This window comes from Apodemus sylvaticus, chromosome 3 (genome assembly GCF_947179515.1).
Source record: "Apodemus sylvaticus chromosome 3, mApoSyl1.1, whole genome shotgun sequence".
Lineage (NCBI taxonomy): Eukaryota > Metazoa > Chordata > Mammalia > Rodentia > Muridae > Apodemus > Apodemus sylvaticus.
The window spans coordinates 170,632,830-170,654,024 of NC_067474.1; the positions used below are offsets into that span (position 1 = coordinate 170,632,830).

At 50.4% G+C, this 21,195-nt stretch overlaps 1 protein-coding gene across 1 annotated transcript in view; it reads right to left on the reverse strand.

Annotated features, from left to right (window-relative positions):
- The window catches only part of Prkcz (protein kinase C zeta), a 109,153-nt gene that overhangs the window by 16,183 nt on the left and 71,775 nt on the right, over positions 1-21,195 (reverse strand). Inside the window, exons 6-10 of the mRNA XM_052178351.1 lie at positions 14,260-14,391; positions 13,132-13,213; positions 11,205-11,257; positions 10,308-10,496; positions 7,770-7,867 (exon numbers count right to left, since the gene is read on the reverse strand). Coding sequence (XP_052034311.1) covers positions 7,770-7,867; positions 10,308-10,496; positions 11,205-11,257; positions 13,132-13,213; positions 14,260-14,391 — 554 coding nt within the window. The remainder of the gene's footprint in view (positions 1-7,769; positions 7,868-10,307; positions 10,497-11,204; positions 11,258-13,131; positions 13,214-14,259; positions 14,392-21,195) is intronic.

Below are 21,195 nucleotides of genomic sequence, written 5' to 3' on the forward strand. Positions count from 1 at the left end.
CCCTGACCCAGAAAATGCTCTGTGAAGAAAGATGTGGACAGGCAAGGAAACCTGATACAGCTGTTCCTACAAGAGGATTTTTATCTTGTTCAAAGAAATCTATGGGAGAGGGAAGGGAGCCAGCCAACTGGATTGGATGTCTACAGAAACAGAAGCAGAGTATGCTACGTATTGTCAGTCAGTTTGGCTCCCGGGTGGGGTGGGTGGGCACCCTTATGTACCACAGGGTACAATCCTCACACTCTGCTCTGAGTCAGAGAGTGCTGGAGAAACTGAGCAACGGAGGAGGAGGAAGCAACTGATGGCTGGTGGTAACTGATGTTATCACCTAGAAGCCCCAAAGCAGGAAGGCATTGAGGAAAATGCCCATAGGTACCTAACAGGAGGTAATCCTGGGCCTGTGTGCTCAGAGAGAGCTTACCTGTCACGCCTGAGGCTTTGGGTTCCCTCCCCAGTAAAACACCAAAGAGGGGAGGGACCTGGAAAGGTGGCTTAATAATTATGAGTGTATACTGCTTTGGCACAGGACCCAAGTTCAGTTCCCAACACCCACATCTGTGGGCTTACAACCATCTGTAAGCGCAGCACCAGGGGAATCTGCTGCCCTCTTCTGGCCTCAGAAGGCATCTGCACACACATACATAATAAATACATAAACCAGTTGGAGCTGATAAATTCTAGTAGTATTTAGGATTTTCCGCAGACTAAGATAGAATAAAGTTTACCTGAAAAGAGGAAACTATGTATCAACCAAGCATCAACACAAATGAGCCATGAAAAAGTCTTAAATAGGAAAGTTTGAAAGCACATGTCAGACCGACACAGGACATGGCTTCTTCCAGTATCCAAGAACAGTCTAGCATCAGGACCACCCAACAGTGTTTAGGTGACATAGTTCACTTCAGGAGGCCCCAGGGAGTGAAAATCCAGTCTTCTTCAGAACTGGGGACCTTCTGAGGTAAAAGGCAAAATGATCTTTTTTCCCCCCTTTGGGGGTAACTTTCCATGTGTGTGTATGTGGTGTTTGTATATGCATGCTTGTATGTGTGTGGGCACATGTGTGTGTTTGGAGCTCTGAAGTTGATGTTGCTAGTCCTCCTCTACAGGTCTCTCACCTTATTCATTGAGGCAGGGTCTCTCAATCAAACACCGATCTCACTGATTGGGGCAGCTCCTGCTGCTAGACAGGTTGCTTAGGATAGATCCCCTGACTCCACCTTCCAAGGATGGAACTAAAATACAGCCCTACTTGCCTGATCTTTACATGGGTTCAGGGATCTAAAATTCAGTCCTCCCTGTGCAACAGGTTCTGAGCCATCTGAAGCAGAAATAGATGTAGATTTCCTGACAAGATAAATACCTTTCCAAGCCAGGACTTTGGGTGGCCAGGTCTAGGACGGGAGGGATGGATGGTTCTTGCCTCTTACAACTTGCCCACAGCAGCAGCTCTCCTGTTAACCAGAACTCAGGGCCACAAGTGGAGGCTCTCTATTGTCCCTTCCAGCTCCATACAAAAGCACATCTGAGGGGAATGAAGGGTTTGGTTCTCTCTCCCTACCTCCCACCCCCTCTCTGTCTGCCTTCCTTGGTTATCCTTTTCTGATGGCATGTGACTCATGCTTGTGGCTGGCATTGTGCAATCTTAGGATTCTATCCCTGGCAAGGAAGTGGACCATGCTGATCATTCTTGCCAGTCACCTGGAAGGAGGAGTGGCCAGTCAGCAGCCTGAGGGAGATGAGATGCCAACCCTGTGGGGGAGGGGAATGTCTGTTTCCACACACAAAAAAGGGGGGTGGTTGAGAAAGACACTTGAAGTCAACTTCTGGCCTTTATACACAGGCAAGTACATCGGAATATACAGGCATGGGTCCCCCACCTCCACAGAACAGCGGAAGACGAAGAACTGGGGTGTGGCTCAGTGGTAGAACTCCTGCTTTGAACCTGCAAAGTCCTAGGTTTGACCCTTTGCACCAATCAGTAAACAACAAGACAAAGTTGAGTGGTAGTCATGGTAGCACACCTGTGCCAGTGAACCTGGCACTCAGCAGATGGAACCAGGAGAATAGAAAGTTTGGGGAAACAGCTACATAGTAACACTCTCTTTGGAGAGAAAGGAAGGGGGCGGAGGAAGAACTTGACTTTCAGGGCTAATCCTGAGAGTCTATCTAACAAAAGGAGTCTCATATCTTTGTGAAGCCAGGCACTGTGGGGGTGGGGGTGGGGCAGGAAGGGTGTTCAGCTTGGAATGGAGAAAGGTGCATTACAATCTCAACCCATCCGTGATGGGACAAACACCTTTAGGTCTGTCAGTTAAGGTCACTGGTTCAAGGATTTGGCTGTGGAGAGTGTAACCTGACCTCATTCCCATCACCAGGAATACACCTAAGAGCAGCTGGTCACTTCCTAGCTGGAGTAGATGGCTCTCCCACAGATGGGGGAGCACATGCCCTATGGGAGAAACACCTGTGTTAGCACGGGACACAGCTTTGTCCCAGGGTCCCAAGGGTCCCTTTTCTATGCAGGGCTTCCTGATGACTCGCTGATAGCTATCTGGTGTTCTTAAGATGGCACCGAGAGCCAACATTTAACAAATGCACCCAAGTGAGCTGCATGCAGTTTGCCGGCCCTGGAACAACCCTTCTTCCTGGAGATCCCAGTTTGAACTACCTTGCTCTGGACCCGGGCCTGCCTAGTGGCCAGAGCTGTGTTCTACAGTAACAGGCTGCACGGCCACAATTTCAGGGGGTTGAGATGTTACGCTATCAGCATGAAGGCTGACATGGCTCCCACGCTCAGCTCCTCAGCTGCCACTCAACACCAGGTCTTTCCATTCTGGGCTCTAGCGTGACACAGTGAGTGACAGAGCCTGAGTCATCTATCTTCCCTCTCTCCTGAGGCCTCTGAGCGAGTCTTGCCAAGTTCATAGCAATTTGGGCCCTGCTGAAACTCTTGAGGCCACAGCCCCTCTAAATTGCGTGGGGAAGTGGTTCGGATGACCAGACCTGGTCGCTCTGCTCTGGGCAAGTCATCTTCTTGGTCCTCATCACACTGACCTCACCTGCTGTGTCTACCACACCCAATGGCTCTCCTTCCCATATCCAGCCTAGCTCTGCCCTGCGATTATTGGCTGCTTGGCTTCCTCCTGAAGGACTAGGTGGGCTCCTGGCATCAGGGGACTTTTCCCTTCTTCTTACTAATGACAAGGGATAAGCCAAAGTCTCTCTCAGGTCACCTGCTGCTCCTGTGGCTGCTCAGCTCTGATGTGCTATCCAGCTGTGGACACAAGGGACCGTCTTCACTCCCATGTTGTCCCGGTCTGGGTGCCAGCTTTCTGGGGCTACTCCTGACAGATCTGTGACCTATTCTAGGGACATTATGTCCTGATCTCAGAGAGGAAAAGCTCTCTCCCTCTGCAGTGCTGGGGTAGATTTTATAGGTCTCTATTTATAAACAACAACACAGAAAGGATCAGGTGGCATCTAATACCCATAAGCTACTTTAGGCAAGTGTCTAAAGTTTCCTCAAGCATCTGAGGATGCCTATGGATGCCCCTCGAAGGAGGAACAGTTGACAGATTTGCCCTGCCTTAAAAACTGAAAGTGTGGGTGCTGGCAGCAACACAGCAAGCCTGGTGATCCAAGTTTGATCCCTGCGACCCATAAAAAGGTGGAAGGAAAGAAACAAAGTTGTCCTCCGATTTCCAAACAGGCTAACACACCTCCTTCTCCCACACACAATAGTAATAAAGTAAAAAAAAAAAAAAAAATGAAAGCAACTCTACAGCAGGCCAAGCTAACTAAATTCTTCTGTCTCTGTCTGTCTCTCCCTCCCTCCCTCTCTGCCTCCCTCCCTCCCTTTCTTTCTTTCCCTCTCCCTTCCTTTCTCTCTCTCTCTAGTGTTAGGGATTGAATCTGAGGCTCTGCACATGATAAACCTACCTTCTACCTCGAGCAACTCCCCAGCCAGCAATTGATATTTCAGTAGCAGCCTGCATCCCTGTCCCCCAGGCCACACTTAAATTGGGGGCACACACCAGGGGGCTGAAAAGGAGTCATTCTGGCAGGTCTTTTAGGTTGCCTTTCTTCCTGGAATAGCTTAAGCTGAAATGTTTTTCCATGTTTTTCGAGGTTTTTGTGGGAGAAGTTTTAATTCTGGTTACTGTCTGGAAAAGACCGTGCAGACATGGGGTCTGGCTACCCGCAAGCGCGAGCAGATACTTAGCGTTAAAGTGCCCCGTCTTGCAGCATGCTACACGTGCTGTGGAAGCAGCTGTTGACCTGTGGAGAGCAGGAATTCTGTGGGGCCCCACCAGCACATATACTGCTGGATTTGGGAAGGAAAGAAAGAAATCCTTATCCCCTCCCCCATGCCCCAACCCTGTGTTTTTTATAATCGCCAGGCACATGTGGAAACCATTGCCTTTTATTGACTGGATTTCCACTCACAGCTGCCAGCAAGCGCTTGCTAGCATCCTGCCTGGGGCTTCATCGGTTTCCTGTTGTGTGTGATCTGCTGGGAGGCAGAACTGACATTCATCCAGCTCCAGCAAAGGTCTCGGCAAGAACCCAGGATGAGTTCCTGGGAGAAAGCCTTTATAAACCCTAAGGCATCCAGGCGTATTATCCTGTGCCTAACTGCAGGCACCAGATTTTCTGCTCCCAGTGGCTTTGCCTCGCTTTGCGCAAGGTCGGTGACAAACGTACCAGTAATGGAGACAACCCTCCCTCTGACTCTGACTGAAGGAGGAACTGGCTTCTCTTTTCTTGGGGCCGGCACACATTGCTGCCTTTGGCTTGTGCAAAGATGGCGGCACTAGCCAGGAGAAAGGCTTCCCACTCCAGGGGCTCACATTCCTGAGTAGGTAGCCATGAACGGCCTTGCTGTACATTTCTGCTAATTCCACGGTACCTTTCAGAACTTTCCAGCTTTGTTCCCAGAGGAAACGCATGAAGTGTCTGCACACCACAGGAACAGATGGTCAGAGAGCGTGGGCTCTGGCCTAGACTGCCAGCAAGTCTTTAGGGCAGACCCAAGTGACGGCAAGACAACTTGGGTCACTTGGCACTGTGTGGCTTGTGCTCTTTTCTGACACTCATTTCTAGAGACATTTTGTGGCCTCTGAGTTACTTCCCAAATATGGACAGCAAGCAAGTTAGTTCGGCCGAGTGAAAGAACATAGCCAACCCTGTTCCCAGCCACAGTGATCTACTGACATCCCAGATGCCCATCCTGCTTTGAGATTTAAAAACACGCAGCCAGCGCTACTCTGAGGGAAGCTCATAACCAGAAAGGGAGACGTGCATATACATTTACCAAAGGCTAAAGCAACCAAAGGAAGATGCAGAACCTAACCAACCTGTGCCGAATGTTTCCAGTGTCGGCAAGAGATCCAGTACAAAGAAACTAGATGTGACTGATGGGTGTTACTCCCAGTCCGGGCCTCTCAGTGGCTGCTGAGGCTGCTGCTCGTGGGCTGTCCCAGCGTCAGCTTCTGCACCAGGGTGACCTGAGGTTGGAACATCTGACCTTTGTTTCAGCAGCATCCCTGCAAACGCTGACCAGAGCATAGCTGTTCTTTGCAATCTCACCCTTTGGGAACTCCAAGGCCAGACTGGGCTGGGTTGTCTTCCCTCAGGCTTGTTCCTACTTGCAGAGACGGGCCAGGGCCAGGGCAATACAGAGACAGGGCCATGTGGGTGCACAAAGGGGACCATTGACTGCTGAGCCCTTTTAGTGACTCTGGATCTGGGGAGGGGCAGGAACTGGGAGGAAAGACTCTATGAGGCAAGGGCAAGGGGTGACTACAGACTGAGAAGACAGGGCCTGGGTACAATAACCTCTTCCCCATGCACAGGAAACTTGGGTTTCCTCACAAAGTAATCAGAGCTGCCACTGAGCAGGAGAAAGACCACAGACTAGTGCTTCCTACCCATGGCTTAGTTCCACACCAAGGAGGCAGCATGGCCAGGCTTCAGACAGGAGAAAGGACAATCTGCGATACATTCAGGAGTTAGAAGTGGGAATGTCAGCTGGGTATGGTGGTGCATGCCTGTAATCCTAGCACTTGGGAGGCAGAGGCAGGTGGATTTCTAAGTTCGAGGCCAGCCTGGTCTACAGAGTGAGTTCCAGGACAGCCAGGACCACACAGAGAAACCCTGTCTCGAAAAACCAAAAAAAAAAAAAAACCCAAAAAAAGAAGTGGGAATGTCACTGGGTATAACCCTTGACTGGTTTGGGAAAAGGCAAGTTTGGTTCAGGGATTCTCAGGTGAGCTGAGACCTGTGCAGGGATAGGATCCCACTGAAGGCCAGAGCTGGGGACCCTGAGTTGCAAACTGGTCCCCATAAAATGTGCCCTGTAAAAATGTCTCCTGTGCGCAAGCATAGCTCCCCGTGTAGGGTGGCACTCATGGCTTATGATTTTATAATTAATTAACGTGGCTGACCTGGCTAAGCAGTATCTGGGCGTGTATTTCTGAGGATGCTGCTTCTGGAGGTCACGTGTGGAAACACAGAACGAGCAGAGCTCAGGGCCTTCTCAAGGTGAGGGTGGGAGGAAATCAGTGGCCACCATCTGTAGGGGGGTGAGGGGCTGTGCTGAGAAGCTGCCCTTGCTCCTGGGTCTTGAACTGGAACTCCATAGCTGGCTTTCCTGGTCTTTAAGTCATAAGTAACAGGCTGTGGGATGCTGTGGCCTCCATAATGCACTGTGGGGGACTGGCTGTTGAATGCTTCTAGATCAGGACTTTTGGCTTTCATAACCAGCCTGGTCGGTAAGTGCTGAGCTGTCACAGTTCACTGCTGGAGGACTGAGGACAGGGTTCTGAGATCTGTGCCAAGCCTCTTATGGAATCTGCCTCAAGCACCATTTTCCCTGTGCAGTTTGTTTTTTAAATAGGCTCTTTTTAAGTAGCTCCAGGCTGGCCTTGAACTCAGGATCCTCCTGCCTCGGTCTTCCGGGTGTCGGGATTACAGGAGTGTGTGACCACACCTCTCAGTTTTGCCAGGTTATTCCCTCCACCCTCCAAGGCCCCCCCCACCCCCTCCCCCCCTCCCCACCCCCAGACAGTGTTTCTCTGTGTAGCCCTGGCTGTCCTGGAACTCACTCTGTAGACCAGGCTGTCCTTGAACTCAGAAATCTACCTGCCTCTGCCTCCCATGTGCTGGGATTAAAGGCGTGCGTCACCTTCGCCAGGCTAGTTTTGCCAGTTTTTATTCATCTTTTTGTTACAAGCCATTGCTAACCCCAACCCCACCCCCACCCCCCATGAGTCCTGCTACTGACCTACTAATCGGCAGAATGTTTGCAGGGATGTGGTGGATAAATGTGTTAGTTCAAGTCAACCTCCATATCTTTAACAGTGTACTGTTGTGATCTTAGGTCACTGGATTTCAAACATTTTTAAAGCAGTGGGATTTCAACATATATAATAAAGCTCAGGGGTGACATTAATTTAGTGCTCCTTAACTTAGGTTTCTAAGTGAGCAGCAGCATAGTACATCTATGCTTGCTCTAGCGCCAGACCTAGGGCCTGCCTCTGGTAGGATGCCTTCAAGAAGATCCCACAAATAGTGTTGCGTAAACACAGACGTGTGAAGTCTGCTGCATATGGCGTCAACCAGTGGGAACCACGAGATAAATCTGATGACCTAAAAACCCAACACCTGAAGCTGGAAGAAGGCTTCTGGGGGACAGCTGGAACTGCGGCCTAGCTCGGCTTCCAGGAGGCTCTCTGCGGAACATACAGAACAGACACTTTCCTCCTTACCGGCTCGTTGTCTGGAAGCATGAGTGTAAGCCGACCAGGAAGGGGTTGCTGGATGCCTGCTCGAACACGTGCTTCTCTGTCTGCACCCAGTCGATATCCTGAAACGAGAGGCCAGGCGGCACAACTGAGGCCCCTGAGCACTGCTCATGCTGCCCTGGAGAAGGCAGGGGCAAGGCACAAAAGCCTGTCTTCTCTGCTTTTGAGAAGACAATTTGGAGAGGGAAAGAAAGCACCCATTGAGAAACACATCACAGTCAGGCGTGGCGGCTTACTCCCATGATCCCTGCCCCGAGGAAGGTAAGGCAGGATGGTTGGTGATATAGTAAGTTCCCAGTCTGCTACAGAATGATCCTGTCTCAGAAAACAAACCAAAATGAACACCAAACTATAGCCATCCCCCCCTACTTCTATCGTGACCATGATCACCACCATCTCCAACATCACCTCCATCAATCGCCCTCCCCACCCCAAGACACTCACTGGGTTCACTCTCCATACACTGGTTCATGCTCCCCATGAGAGTCCTGCAAAGTCTGGATACAGGGGTAGAGGCTGAGTGGATTCCCTAAGGCCCACAGCCACTGAGTACTGAGTCTGCAGACAAGCCAGTTACAGCCAGAGACCAGCTGCTCACCACAGGGCCACCTCTCCTAATTCTCCCAACTGGGTAGCAGTTCAGTAGGATGCTGCAAAGTCAGAGACTTCAGTTGGGCTCCACCACAGCCCTGGGGAACAGAGGGTGTGGGTGAGGCTCCCACCCCACCCCCCTGTCTTGGTGTGTATAAAATGAGAAGCATAGAGACATATTCAAACAATGCTGGAAGGCTTTTTGGGACTGAAAATGAGCAGATTCTTAGTGGGAACCCATGTAATGAGCTAGAGGTAGCCATTGCTGGCTCTGGTTTCTTCTCTGAGCCCCAGGAGCTCCACCAGGTGTATCTGTTTCAAGCCCTTCTCCATGCAGTGGACACCTAGCCCCACCTCATCCAGACTTGCTCACCCAGGGGATCCACAACATGACTGTCACACTCAGGAGGCTCACACTTCAAGCCACTGCTAGTCACCCAGACTCTTGGATGGAAACCAGTGGGCTGGCTCTCCTCCATTTCTTCCAAACCTGGACTACCAGGCGCCGGCATTATCTGTGACAGTCTTTGTGATTGCATCTCTATAGGTTCTAATTCACAGGAACACCTGGTACCGTGAAGCGCTAACTTGAAACTCAGCAGGGAGTGAGCTGGAAGGTCACACACCCCCCCACACACCCCCGGAGAACCAACGCCATTAGGAGAAAGACTTTCAGGAAGCCATCCAAGCATTGGCAAGCCAGAGACACACAACAATGCCTGGGCCCGGGGGTGACAAGGTTGGTGAGTTCTACTGCAGAGAAGGCAAGAGTAGGAATTGGAGGAGCCTCTGCTCTGTGGAAGCAGAGACTAGGCTCAAGGGCAGCTGGAGCCAGTGGGATTTTGTCAATGAGGAACTTGAGGCAGCTCCTCAGGCCTTGTTCAGAAACACATCCTGGACAAAACAACTCAGGGGAAAGGTAGGAGGTGGACGTGTGGGAAGCAGCGGCTATGGTGGAGCTATTAGGCAAAGATGATTCAGAGAAAGGGAGCCAGAATCAGCTCAGAAGGGTATGGCAGCGCCTCAAGACTGTGAGGAGAGGTGACACCTGGTGGTGAGGATAGGCTTGGGTAATGGGTACTGGCACTGAGGAGCTCAGCATCTGGGGATACAGGGCGAGCCACACAGGCCATGCATTGTACAAATGCATCCTACAGGTGAAAGTTCCAAACCGACCTCAGCTCCAAGCCCTGAGCCTGGCTGGGGTAGGGGACGAGATTCTTTTTATGACCTGACAAACGTTAGACTGCTTAGCTCCAGCAGTGGCTAAAGGACAGAGTCACTCTTATCTGCACATTGGCCTTTCTCTGCTCCGGAGAGACAGAGCAGGCACTCAGTGTAACAGCAGAAGGGCACACAAACACAAAGCCAGCAAGCATGTGAGAGTGCATCAGCCTCGAGCATCGCCTCAGAGGCTACAGGTCGAGGCCACACTGGGTGTGCGCAAGTGCTTTGAGAGGGAACCACAGTGGAAAAAGTGTTAGTGAGGAGGTGGAAAAACTGGAGCCCCGAGCTCCACTGGCTGGACCCCAAAATGTTACAGCCATGTTAGACAGAGTTTGGGAGCTTCTCCAGAAACTACACCCAGGATTACCACATGACCTAGCAGGACCACTCCTAGGAACACATGGAAAAGGGCAGAAAATGCACTAGACAGATACATGCATGGGAACGTTTGCTGTGCCACGGCCTGCATTCCACAGAAAGTGTGCCACGGAGAGGTGGACAGAGAGGGTGGCATTGTTAAACTCAAGGGTTCTAATTCTGCTGCTGACTCAGCCGAGTGGAGCAGTCAGTTCACTGATGCGCAATTTCACACGGCCTTCAGTGATGACTTCCTCCTACACAGCCACGTCCCCAAACACGGAGACCCTGGATCCCACAAGACTCTTCGGCAGCACGCATGCTTACCTCATCATCATGGACAAGCTCCTTCTTTACCACCTTCATGGCGTAAATCTGGTCGTTTTTCTTCAACCGCACCAGGAGGACCTTGGCATAGCTTCCACGCCCGATAACTCTGATGAGATCGAAGTCTTGCAGCCCCAGCCCCTGAGAGATCTTGATCCCATCCACCCCATCGATGACAGGCTTAAGGTCCTAGGGCGAGGTCCAGAGAAGGGAGAGGGCACGGTTTGCCAGAATCCCAAAACTCTAGCACCCAACCCCCATCCAACTCAAAGGACAAAAATCAAAGAGCCAAGACTGTGGGCTTCTCAAGTAAGGTTCTGGAGATACAGCAGAGGCTGCATGAGGGTTCTGGGGGACGGGGGGGAGGGGGCTGTTTACTTGGTTAAGCTGCAGGCTTGGGCATGCTCTGTGAGAGTGGGAAGTGTGGGCACCTGCTCCACGAACTTGGGTGGAGAATACAGAGCCTGCTCTTTACGCATTGCCCTGCTTCTGTTCAGTGAGGGTGAGGGGGGAGAGTGATGTCTACTCTGTGAGGTGATCAGCAGAAACTTGAGAGCACAGCATGTTCTGTTCCCCTACAACACCAGAGCTGGCTGCAGGTAGGAGGCTGGATGGAGCCAGATGGAACCTGTGGGTCAGATTCTGGGAAAGGGCCTGCTTGAGGGAGCAGCCAAGGACTTGCCAGACCAGGAAGGACAAAGGAGCAGACAAAATGTGATGAATTCACAACTCAAAAGCCAGCCTGGCTGTGGTCAGGCCTCCGGCCTCCACTGAGCCTAGTGCAATAGTTTCCTACCAGACCCAGCCCATACTGAAATTCATGTAACTCCCCCCCACCCCAAGCAAACCAACAGGCTTTTCAAAAAGATTTTGGCAAGGCTAATCTTATTAGCTTACCTCAGAATCATCTTTGATATTGTCGTGTTTCCGAGATGAGGAAATATAAGCAACTAGAAAAGAGAAGGAAGGAAGAGTATTACAAGTGTCCCAGGAACACGGGGACCCCATGGACCTTCACTCCCACCCCATGCAGGGGGTCCCCAGACAGCACAGCAAGTGCTAAGGGCCAATCCAAAAACCAGCCACAAAAGACTCCAGTTTAAAGAGTCTGGTAAAACTGCAGCTTCCTGGGCTGACCGGGACTGGCTGTGTGAACCTGGAGGTAGACCACTTGGAAGGAGCTATGAGCTGCTTTACTTACGATGATGTCACGATCTGCTAAACCCATCAGGCTGGGAAGAAGTGCTAGCTGGATATGCAGTGTATGCAGTTCATTTAGGGCTGGGTATTGTGGTGTGAGCCTCTAGATTCCTAGAACTTGGGAAGCTGAGGCAGGATTGTACAGCTCAAGGCCAACCAGGGCTATATGGTGAGACCTTGTCTCAAACAAATAAAAAAGAGAGGGGTGGAGATGTGGCTCAGTCGGTAAAGCTTTTGCATAGAGCCCTGGGTTTAATCTCCTGTGCCACAGAACGTGAGTGAGCGTGATTGGCAAATGCCTATAATTCTAGCACTCTACTTGAGAGGCAGGAGGATCAGAGTGTGATTGGCAAATGCCTATAATTCTAGCACTCTACTTGAGAGGCAGGAGGATCAGAAGTGTAAGGTCATCTTTGTCTATATACCAAGCTGGGCTACTTAAGACTCTGCCTCAAAAAACCAAAACTTTGGGGCTATGAGGACAGCTCAATGGATAAAAATACACCACTGGAAGGGCCCATGTTTGGATACCTGGCACCCCACCCCCCAATCTTGTGTGCCTCTTGAACATGTACACACACACACACACACACACACACACACACACACACACACACACGAGAGAGAGAGAGAGAGAGAGAGAGAGAGAGAGAGAGAGAGAGAGCGCTTTCATATTACTATTGAGAGTCTGGGACCACCTGGAGGCACAAAACTTTGGTAGTGGGTGGGTAGATGTTGGAAAAGCTGAGGATGGACCGTGATGGGGCGGATGATAGATGGATATGTGGAAGGGGAGATGAAGAAAGCCTGGGGGAGTGAATGATGGATGATAGACAGCTGCATGAATCAATAAGTGGACGATAACTAAATGATGGATGATGGATGGGTAGGGAGAGGATGGGCAGGTGAGTGGATGGTAGACAGGCAAGTGTGTGTGTGTGTGTGTGTGTGTGTGTGTGGTGGATGGGTGGATGTGTGGGTAGGAAGGGTACCTAAAGGGACAACCTCATTTGTTTTCTTTTGAGATGGGGTCTCACTATGCAGCCTTGGCTGGCCTGGACCAGGCTGGCCTTGAATTCATTAGGAAATCCACTTGCCTCTGCTTCTCATGTGCTGGGATTAAAGGCATGTGTCACCATACCTGGCTCCGGAGTCATTTTATTATTTTTTTTAACATCAAACAGAAGTCCTTCCTCCCTGTACACCTCAAGCACAACGCCTGTGCAGCAGTCACACCCCATAGGGAGCCACCCCCACAGAGGTCAGCTCTGTGTCCTGCCCAGTGTGTAGGAGATACCTGGCCTGGCAGTCACACACCAAGTGTTATGCAGAGTAACTGAAATCAACATGGAAGAAGAAGCTCTTAGCCCCAGATTCCCAGCGATGAGGAGATTGCTACAGGGGAAGCGCCACCCATTTCTGTGGGGACAGAGGGGGAAGCCATGTACAGTGTTCCAGCCCAGCTCACATTGACTCTTGGAGAGCAGGTAGGTGGGAGTCAGAGCAAAGGCCAGGAAGATGGAGAGGGGAACATACTGCGGGATTCAGAAGGGGTGGGGCCAGAAGAGAGGGGATGTGGCCCAGAAGAGAGGGGCGGGGCCCAGCTGGGGAAAGGGACACCTACTTCCATCAGTTTCTTCTGAAGGAAGGTCTACATCAGCGTTCTTGTCATCTACTGGAGGCTCTTGGGAAGGCATGACAGAATCCTGCAAGAAAATGATGGCGTTGGCGTGATGGGGCAGGAGTTACCACCCAGCTTTGACTTCATGTATGTGCATGTGTATGTGGTATGTGCATGTGTACCATATGTGTGTGTGCATGTATGTGGGGGTATGTGAATGTGTGCCATATGTACATGTGTATGTGTATGCATGTGTGTCTGTGTGTGAGTTTGTGTATATAAAATATGCTGTATAAACAATAGCTGTTGGGTACAGAAGAGATGAAGACTATTGTTACTTACAGCTGAGGTGGTCACTCAGTCAGAATCTTATGTTTTTGCCCTCCTGGAAGGGATCTGATAGAAGGGATGTTTTACACCATGCTTGGCAATACCCCCTTGCTGCACTGTGAACATCCTGCTGGCAGCCAGCCTTCTGATCAGCAGTCTAAGGGCCCTGGGGCCCCATGGAGCTGAAGTCATAACCCCTTAGACGGTCCAAGAGTCGGCCTCACTCAGCTCTGAATGATCACATCTGGGCCCATCTCATTATCTCAAGGTAATATAGACTTACAGGGTTATAGGTCACATGTGTCTTCAGGGCTTACAGTAGACACAGCAGAGAGGATTTCTAGGGAGAGTGGCTTTGGGAGCAACTTTTGCTCCAATCTGGATCCTGTTCTTATTCGCCATATGGAAAGTGGATATGACACCTCAGGGGTGTCTTCCTCACTCTGGCAAGATGCAGATGAGAGAACAACTTTCCTGGGTGGCTGAGGCCTCGGGTCTGGCAGACATTGGATAGGGCCGTTCTAACATCCCGGCTAGGTGGCACAGGCAGGCTGGCTTGAGTACAAGCTTTAGAAAATTCAGGTAACTGTATTTTCCGGGCCCTTTTGGTTCCACTGCTCAGGGTGAGAGGTTCTGTTCCAGACTCTGCCCAGAGTCACCCCTACAGCATACAGGCATTCTCCTGTCTGGAGGTTGATGCAGTATCACAACCCCAGTGGAACGATAAGGACCAAGATGGCCAAGGCCAGCTTGGCCAGAGGCCTGGAGGCCATCCACCCCTCTCCACACCCCATGACTCACCATATGCCTCCTGCAGGTCAGCGGGACAAGGATGTGGCAGCGTTTATGGACCAGCAGCTTGCAGTTGATGCACCTGTAGCCCTGCCTCGCGAGACCCCATATCCTTTCGCTGCACTGGCCACAGTACGCTCTCTGCGGACGGGGGAACAGCAGCTATCAGGCCCAGTTGGCCCTTTCCTGGAGCCCATGCCGCACACAAGAGTCTGGATGAGAACTCGGGCAGCAGATTCAGAAGGTACCACACCTTGGCTGATTCAGAAGGTATGGAGAGGGGCCTGGCACCTCCTTCCCGGATGTGGACCCAGGGAGGCTCCCTTCCTGGGCTCACGTGAAGGCCAGGAGCAGTGAAGCCAGGTAAGGCTGCTGTGCTGGAAGGCTCAGCTGTGGTGCCTGCCATGTGGTTCTATTTGAGTCAAACAGCCGGGGCCAAGAGGAGTGTGGTGGAAGCTCCTGATATTCTGACTTGGAAAACTGTGACAATTGTGTGAGGGATTTATTTTCAGGATTTTAAATAACCCTTTATTATTTGTGATTCTAGTAATCTAAAAGTAATCATTGTCAGCTCTGCTGCTGGTCCTTGCAGGACTTTTGGAATTTCATAGAGTCTGTGAGAAGAAATAGGTTCAGATCCGGTTACACTCTGGCGAACCACGAGCCTTTGGGGCATCTCCATCTATGAACACAAACGAGGGTCCCCAACTGTCCCAGATTCGTTAGCCTCCTTTACGTGTTTTGGCTTCCTTTTAACCTTTTCCACAGGGTCTCATGTAGCCCAGGCTAGTCTCAAACCTGCTATGCTCACAAGGATGACTTGGACCCCCCAAGCATGCTATGATGGCGTTGCTGCCTGCCTCTATCGTTTTTCTGCCTTCTTCCTCTGAGGCAGGGGAGACATCCCCAGAGATACACTGAGCTCCATCCCCAGGCTCTCTTATCTTTTGGAGGAAAAGTCTTGATATACAGCCCGGGCTTGTATTAGTCTCACCAGTGCTGTGCTTACAGGTTTGTACCATCATATCTTGTCAGGAGAGTTACTCTTACCAGGGATCAAGAAAGGGGAACTGCTGACCAAGAACAGCATGGACTTACCAACATGGACTGGACTGAGACCTCATGAGTATGTTTCTTAGGGGAGATATCAAAATTGTACCAATAGCTTCCACTACCCCACCACCCTGTTCTTTTTACTTTTTCTGAGACAGGGTCTCTCCTCTAGGTAGCCTTGCTGGCTTGGAACTTGCTATGTTGAACAGGCTGGCCACAAAAGAAAAATCACAGAGAGCTGCCAGGCTCTTGTCTTCAGAGAGCTGGGATTAAAGGTGTGCACCCCCATGCCTGGCTGGTGGCTATTTAAGATCTATACTAGAATCATCGACATTTCAGAAAATGTGCCATTAAAATAAAACAAAACAAAACAAAAAGCAAAACCAAAGCCCCAGGTCTCTATTCTCTGGAATTCACAGGAAGTAGATTAATGGTATAAAGGCATTTTAAAGTCTGTCTCACACGCTGCCAATTTGTTTCTTGCTCTCATTTTTCAATCATGTAATTTTAATTTTTTTCAAACATATCAAACACTCATCTTGTATTCAGTCAGGCTAAGCCTTCTGTCTCAGTTTCTGCTGGCTCTTGACCAGAATGCTTAGTTCCCTACTATGTTTTTTTTATAGTTGCCGATTGTGAGCCCAGATGTCCGATTTACTATCTGTGAGAATCCTTTCGGGCCGCCTTCAAGAGGGGCTGCTCTTGCTTCTGCCAGCCACCTGGGGGCACTGCTTGGCTAGACACTCTTAGGGGTATAATTCTTGCTCTAAGTGTGTGTGAGGTCCAGTGTGAGGTTTCGAATTCTCAGAAAGACTATTCCTTGTTCCTCTGCCTTGCTCTACCTGGGTAGTGTGGGGCTCATGGGAAGACCCAAATCTATTTCTCTCAGGGTTTCAATCATTGGAGCAAACACCAACTCCAAGCTTCTAGCGAAAAGGTACACAAAACACAGCAGAAGGTCAATCCTAGTTCATTACTCCCCGCTCTCTTTTGTATATGAATTTTGAGTAGAATATAGCTGCACCCATTGGCACACTAACTATGGCTTCTGAGTCACAGTGGTGGCGTTGAAGGCTACAACAGAGGTGTGTGTCCTTAAAAACGGAAAACGCAGACACTGGTCTTTTACAGGATGTGTCTGCTAACCATTTTAGTTGCTTCAGACAAAAGACCTCAGAAGAAATCTTTAATGGCCCTACCTAGTGCATCTCCTAAAGCTGTCTCCCTGCCCACTCCAAGAGCCTTTTTTTCTTGAGACCCCGGTAAACTTGTTCTACTGCTTCCTAGGTATTCACAACAGGAGACAATGTATCTTCTGCCCAGCCCACCATGCCCCACATGGACCATGCAAACCAGCCCAGGGCTGGTGACCACCACAATGAAGAAATCAGAAACTGCTTCTGATAGGCCCTGCGTGTAGATGGCATATCACAGAGAACTGGGATCCCAGCTACAGTTGTCCCCCCTACCCCATGAAAGCCAGCATGGGGGGCTGACTGTAGGAGGTAGATTCTTTTAGGGAAAAGCACAGTGAATAGCTTTCTAGACCTCACCCTGGGACTAACCCAGGGTGAGGCACTGCAGTTCACACATTCTAGTTAACCCTAGGCAAGGATGACTTCCAGTGACCTTGACTCTGAGAAAAATGTCTGCATTTCAAAAATACTCGAAAGGGTCAAGCTGTCTGCATTTGTAAGCAGTTACACTCATTAGACACTTACAACTCTGCTAGGTCCTAACATTTATCAGGAGCTGAATTGCAGAGGCATGGGATATGGCTCAGTGGTTAAGAGCACTGGCCGCTCTTGGAGAAAACCAGTATATAGCCATCTAGAATTCCAGTTCTAGAGGATCTGGCTTCATCTGGTACTGCATGCACATGATGCACAGATATACACCCAGGCGAAACACCTGGACTCATAAAATTAAAAATTAAAATATATATTAAAAAAAGGAAATCTGCAAGGAGTCAAAAACAGCAACCGTTGTGTTCCTTGATCCTTTATTCCTTTAGGTTTTATTTGTTATACACATTTTTTTTCTAGGACAGGGGAGATGACTTAGTGTATAAAGTTTTCACCTTACAAATACAAAAGACCAGAGTCTGAGTCTCTGTCACTTATGGGAGGGGGGATCCTAGCGTGGAGGAGGTAGAGGTAGTCAGAACCCTTGGCCCAGAGGCTAACTAGCCTAGACTACCTGTGAATTCCAGCCAGTGAGAGCCACTATCCCAATTAAAAAAGTAGACTGCATCTGAGGAATAGCATCTTACACACACACACACACACACACACAGACACACACACACGAGGAACAGCATATTATATACATGTACACACACACATGTACATATGCACATGCACCCTCACCCCCAAAACACACACGCCCATTTATACACAATTTCCCATGTGGATTCTGCATCTAATTTTTTTAGACGGAAAAAGAAAACTGAATTGCCCAGTGTGTCCCCACTGCCTGCATTTCCAAGGAGACTGCATTACTTCTAGTCGTTGCAATGTTCTTAACCTCAGTCTCTCTGCAACTTCTGGGCAAGACAGCTTGGATCTTCCATTTCTCTAACCAATATCTTGAAATGTCTTGAGAATAATGGACAGAGAGTTCCTCCCCTATTACTCGAAATGCCGGGCCTAATGTCCACAAGGCTGGTCCTGTCCCCTCTGTGTCGCATGGATGAAGGTCCCATCGCTCGCAGATACTCTTTTTGGGGGTGTCACAGAGGAATATTTTCCTTCTGAAAGTCAATGTGAGGTTGGAGCTTGGAGGGCAAACACCCAGCTACGTGGGAGTCACAGAACCCATAGGGCTCACGGCCTCACAGCCTCACACTAGCCTCTGGTTAGCCAATAAAGAGTACAAGAAGGGACTAGGGAGATGGCCTAGTTGGTGTGTAAAGTGTTTGCCTTATAATCATGGTGACCTGAGTCTGACCTCCAGTACTCACAAGAGAAAGCTACATGTGGTGGTTCATGATTATAACCCAAGCACTGGGGAATGGAGACAGGAGGGCTCTGGGGGTTCACCAGCCAGGCATCCTAGCTAAATTGTGAGTTCCAGGTTTACTGAGAAATCCTATCTCAAAAATTAAAGTGGAGGGAGCTGGAGAGATGGCTCAGCGGTTAGGAGCACTGGCTGCAATTCCAGAGGTCCTGAGTTCAATTCCCAGCAACCACATGGTAGTTCATGACCATCTACAGTGGGATCTGATGCTCTCTTCTGGTGTATCTGAAGACAGCTACAGTGTACATTAGTATATAATCAATCAATCAATCACAGCAGTCCTCCTAGATTCCTCTCCAGTGCTCTGAGAGGTGGGATGTTGGGCCTCCTGAGACTCCTGTTCTGGCCAGGGACAGGTTCATAGGAGAGAGGGCACCTGGCTGCACAGATGGTCAGTTGCTTGTTTCACAGACAAATGTAGGGGCTGACACTGGGTTCTCTGAGGCCAGATGTCTCCATTTCTCCATATTCTCAGCAGACAACTTGCATCCGGCTACCTAGCTGGCCTACTGTAAAATTCCACGAATGTGCCCTGCTGGGTGTCCTCAGAGCACCCCACTTGGCACTTGGCTCCCCTTTTACCTCTGTCTTGATAATACTAGGCCTCTCCAAGCTGAGTGACAGTCTGAGGTTTCTCTACTGTCCACTCTGGCTTTGTGCCTGGCCCTACCCCATCCCCTGCCAATATCTCCCTGAGCAACCATCTTTTAACCACTATTCACAGTAAACAACAGTATTCAGATGTACCTGCCACATGCCAGGCCTGAAGGGCACCAGGCGTGTCTTAATGGGATGGGAGAGAGCCTGGGTCTCAGCGTACCCTGACATTATTTGGGCTCTCCCATGCCTGCTGTATCCTGGATTCCCAGCATCCTCTCCAGGCTGGCTTTCTAGACACTGGCTCCTCCAGGAAGGCTCTAGGCAGCACCCGGCTGTCTCTCTGGCACTGGCCCACATCTCCCATGAGCCCAATACTGTCTACAGTTCTACTTGTTGCTTTTCAGGCTTTTTGGCTAAGATCAAGTATACTTAGTCAATTGGGAGCTTTTCCTCTGGCCCCCTACCACTCCAACCTCATTGGCTCCTGGGGTAGGGGTGAGGGTGGGCCAGAGTTCTCGACACAGGATGGGCACCCAGTACATGGGTGCAAGAGTTGCGGCTTACACTCACACAACCACTGGGTGTACAGAGAAAGCTGGCTAATATCGATGGCAGTTGGGCTCACCTACCTACCTGAGACCAGAGAGACCTGGCTGAGGCACAGGTCAGTGAGTATAAAAGGAGTGTTGGTGGCTGCCTGGAAGGCACTCTTACGCCATGACAATATTGACTCAACCCCTGTGCTCCCTCTCCGACCCTCTTCCTAGCATCTGCAGGTTTCAGACTGGGAAATAAGATAGGAGGGAACTCTTGTATAAGCAGCAACAGGTCTGGGTGGGGAGGGATCTGACCCCACAGCTCAGCTGCCACAGCTCCAAACTGTTAGACCCGTGGCCACTCAATGCTAAACTGTCTTCCCAGCATGGGGACAGAGAATGGTAAAGCAAAGGGTTAGCTGGGCTGTGGTGCTTTCGTGTAACAAATAGTTCCATGCCATCCCACAGTAAAGGTAGGTGCCTGTGTGTTCACAGAGCCCATACCACTCTAAAGTGTGCTTGCTGGCCACAGAGGAAAGCAAGCACTGCCCTTTGCTGTAAAAGGGAGCCACTGTAGAGCCACCTAGTCACTGCACACTGGAGAACAAAAAAGCACCACGATGAAGAGACTTGGGTGTGGTGTGTGTGTGTGTGTAAGCTAAGTGTCACTCAGAGAGGACTGTCTGCTAGAGCAATGGACAGGGAAGTGGAGGCCTCTGGGACCATACGGGTCCAAGGGGACCTTTGCAGCCCACGGGAATCACCACATATTCAAATGGGCGGGCAGGCTGTGCTAGGTTACACCTGGCGGCATTGTGAGAGGTTTGTCCTCAGGGCCAGTGACAGTAAGGATTGTGTAATCAGGAGCAGGAAAGGACACCCAAGACACAGTCACACTCTCATCCAGTGGCTACCGTTATGGCGGTGTTTGGAGAGGAACTTCCGCAGGCTCAGAGTAGCCCCTAGCACATCTCCACCGCCCTGCAATACTGGTTAAGCTGGTAGCTCAGGACTGTCTGCTAGAGCAATGGACAGGGAAGTGGAGGCCTCTGGGACCATACGGGTCCAAGGGGACCTTTGCAGCCCACGGGAATCACCACATATTCAAATGGGCGGGCAGGCTGTGCTAGGTTACACCTGGCGGCATTGTGAGAGGTTTGTCCTCAGGGCCAGTGACAGTAAGGATTGTGTAATCAGGAGCAGGAAAGGACACCCAAGACACAGTCACACTCTCATCCAGTGGCTACCGTTATGGCGGTGTTTGGAGAGGAACTTCCGCAGGCTCAGAGTAGCCCCTAGCACATCTCCACCGCCCTGCAATACTGGTTAAGCTGGTAGCTCAGGACTGTCTGCTAGAGCAATGGACAGGGAAGTGGAGGCCTCTGGGACCATACGGGTCCAAGGGGACCTTTGCAGCCCACGGGAATCACCACATATTCAAATGGGCGGGCAGGCTGTGCTAGGTTACACCTGGCGGCATTGTGAGAGGTTTGTCCTCAGGGCCAGTGACAGTAAGGATTGTGTAATCAGGAGCAGGAAAGGACACCCAAGACACAGTCACACTCTCATCCAGTGGCTACCGTTATGGCGGTGTTTGGAGAGGAACTTCCGCAGGCTCAGAGTAGCCCCTAGCACATCTCCACCGCCCTGCAATACTGGTTAAGCTGGTAGCTCAGGACTTTCTTCCAGAGCATGCTGAAGGAAGTCCAGCCGTACAGCCTTACAAGGACAGTCCCCC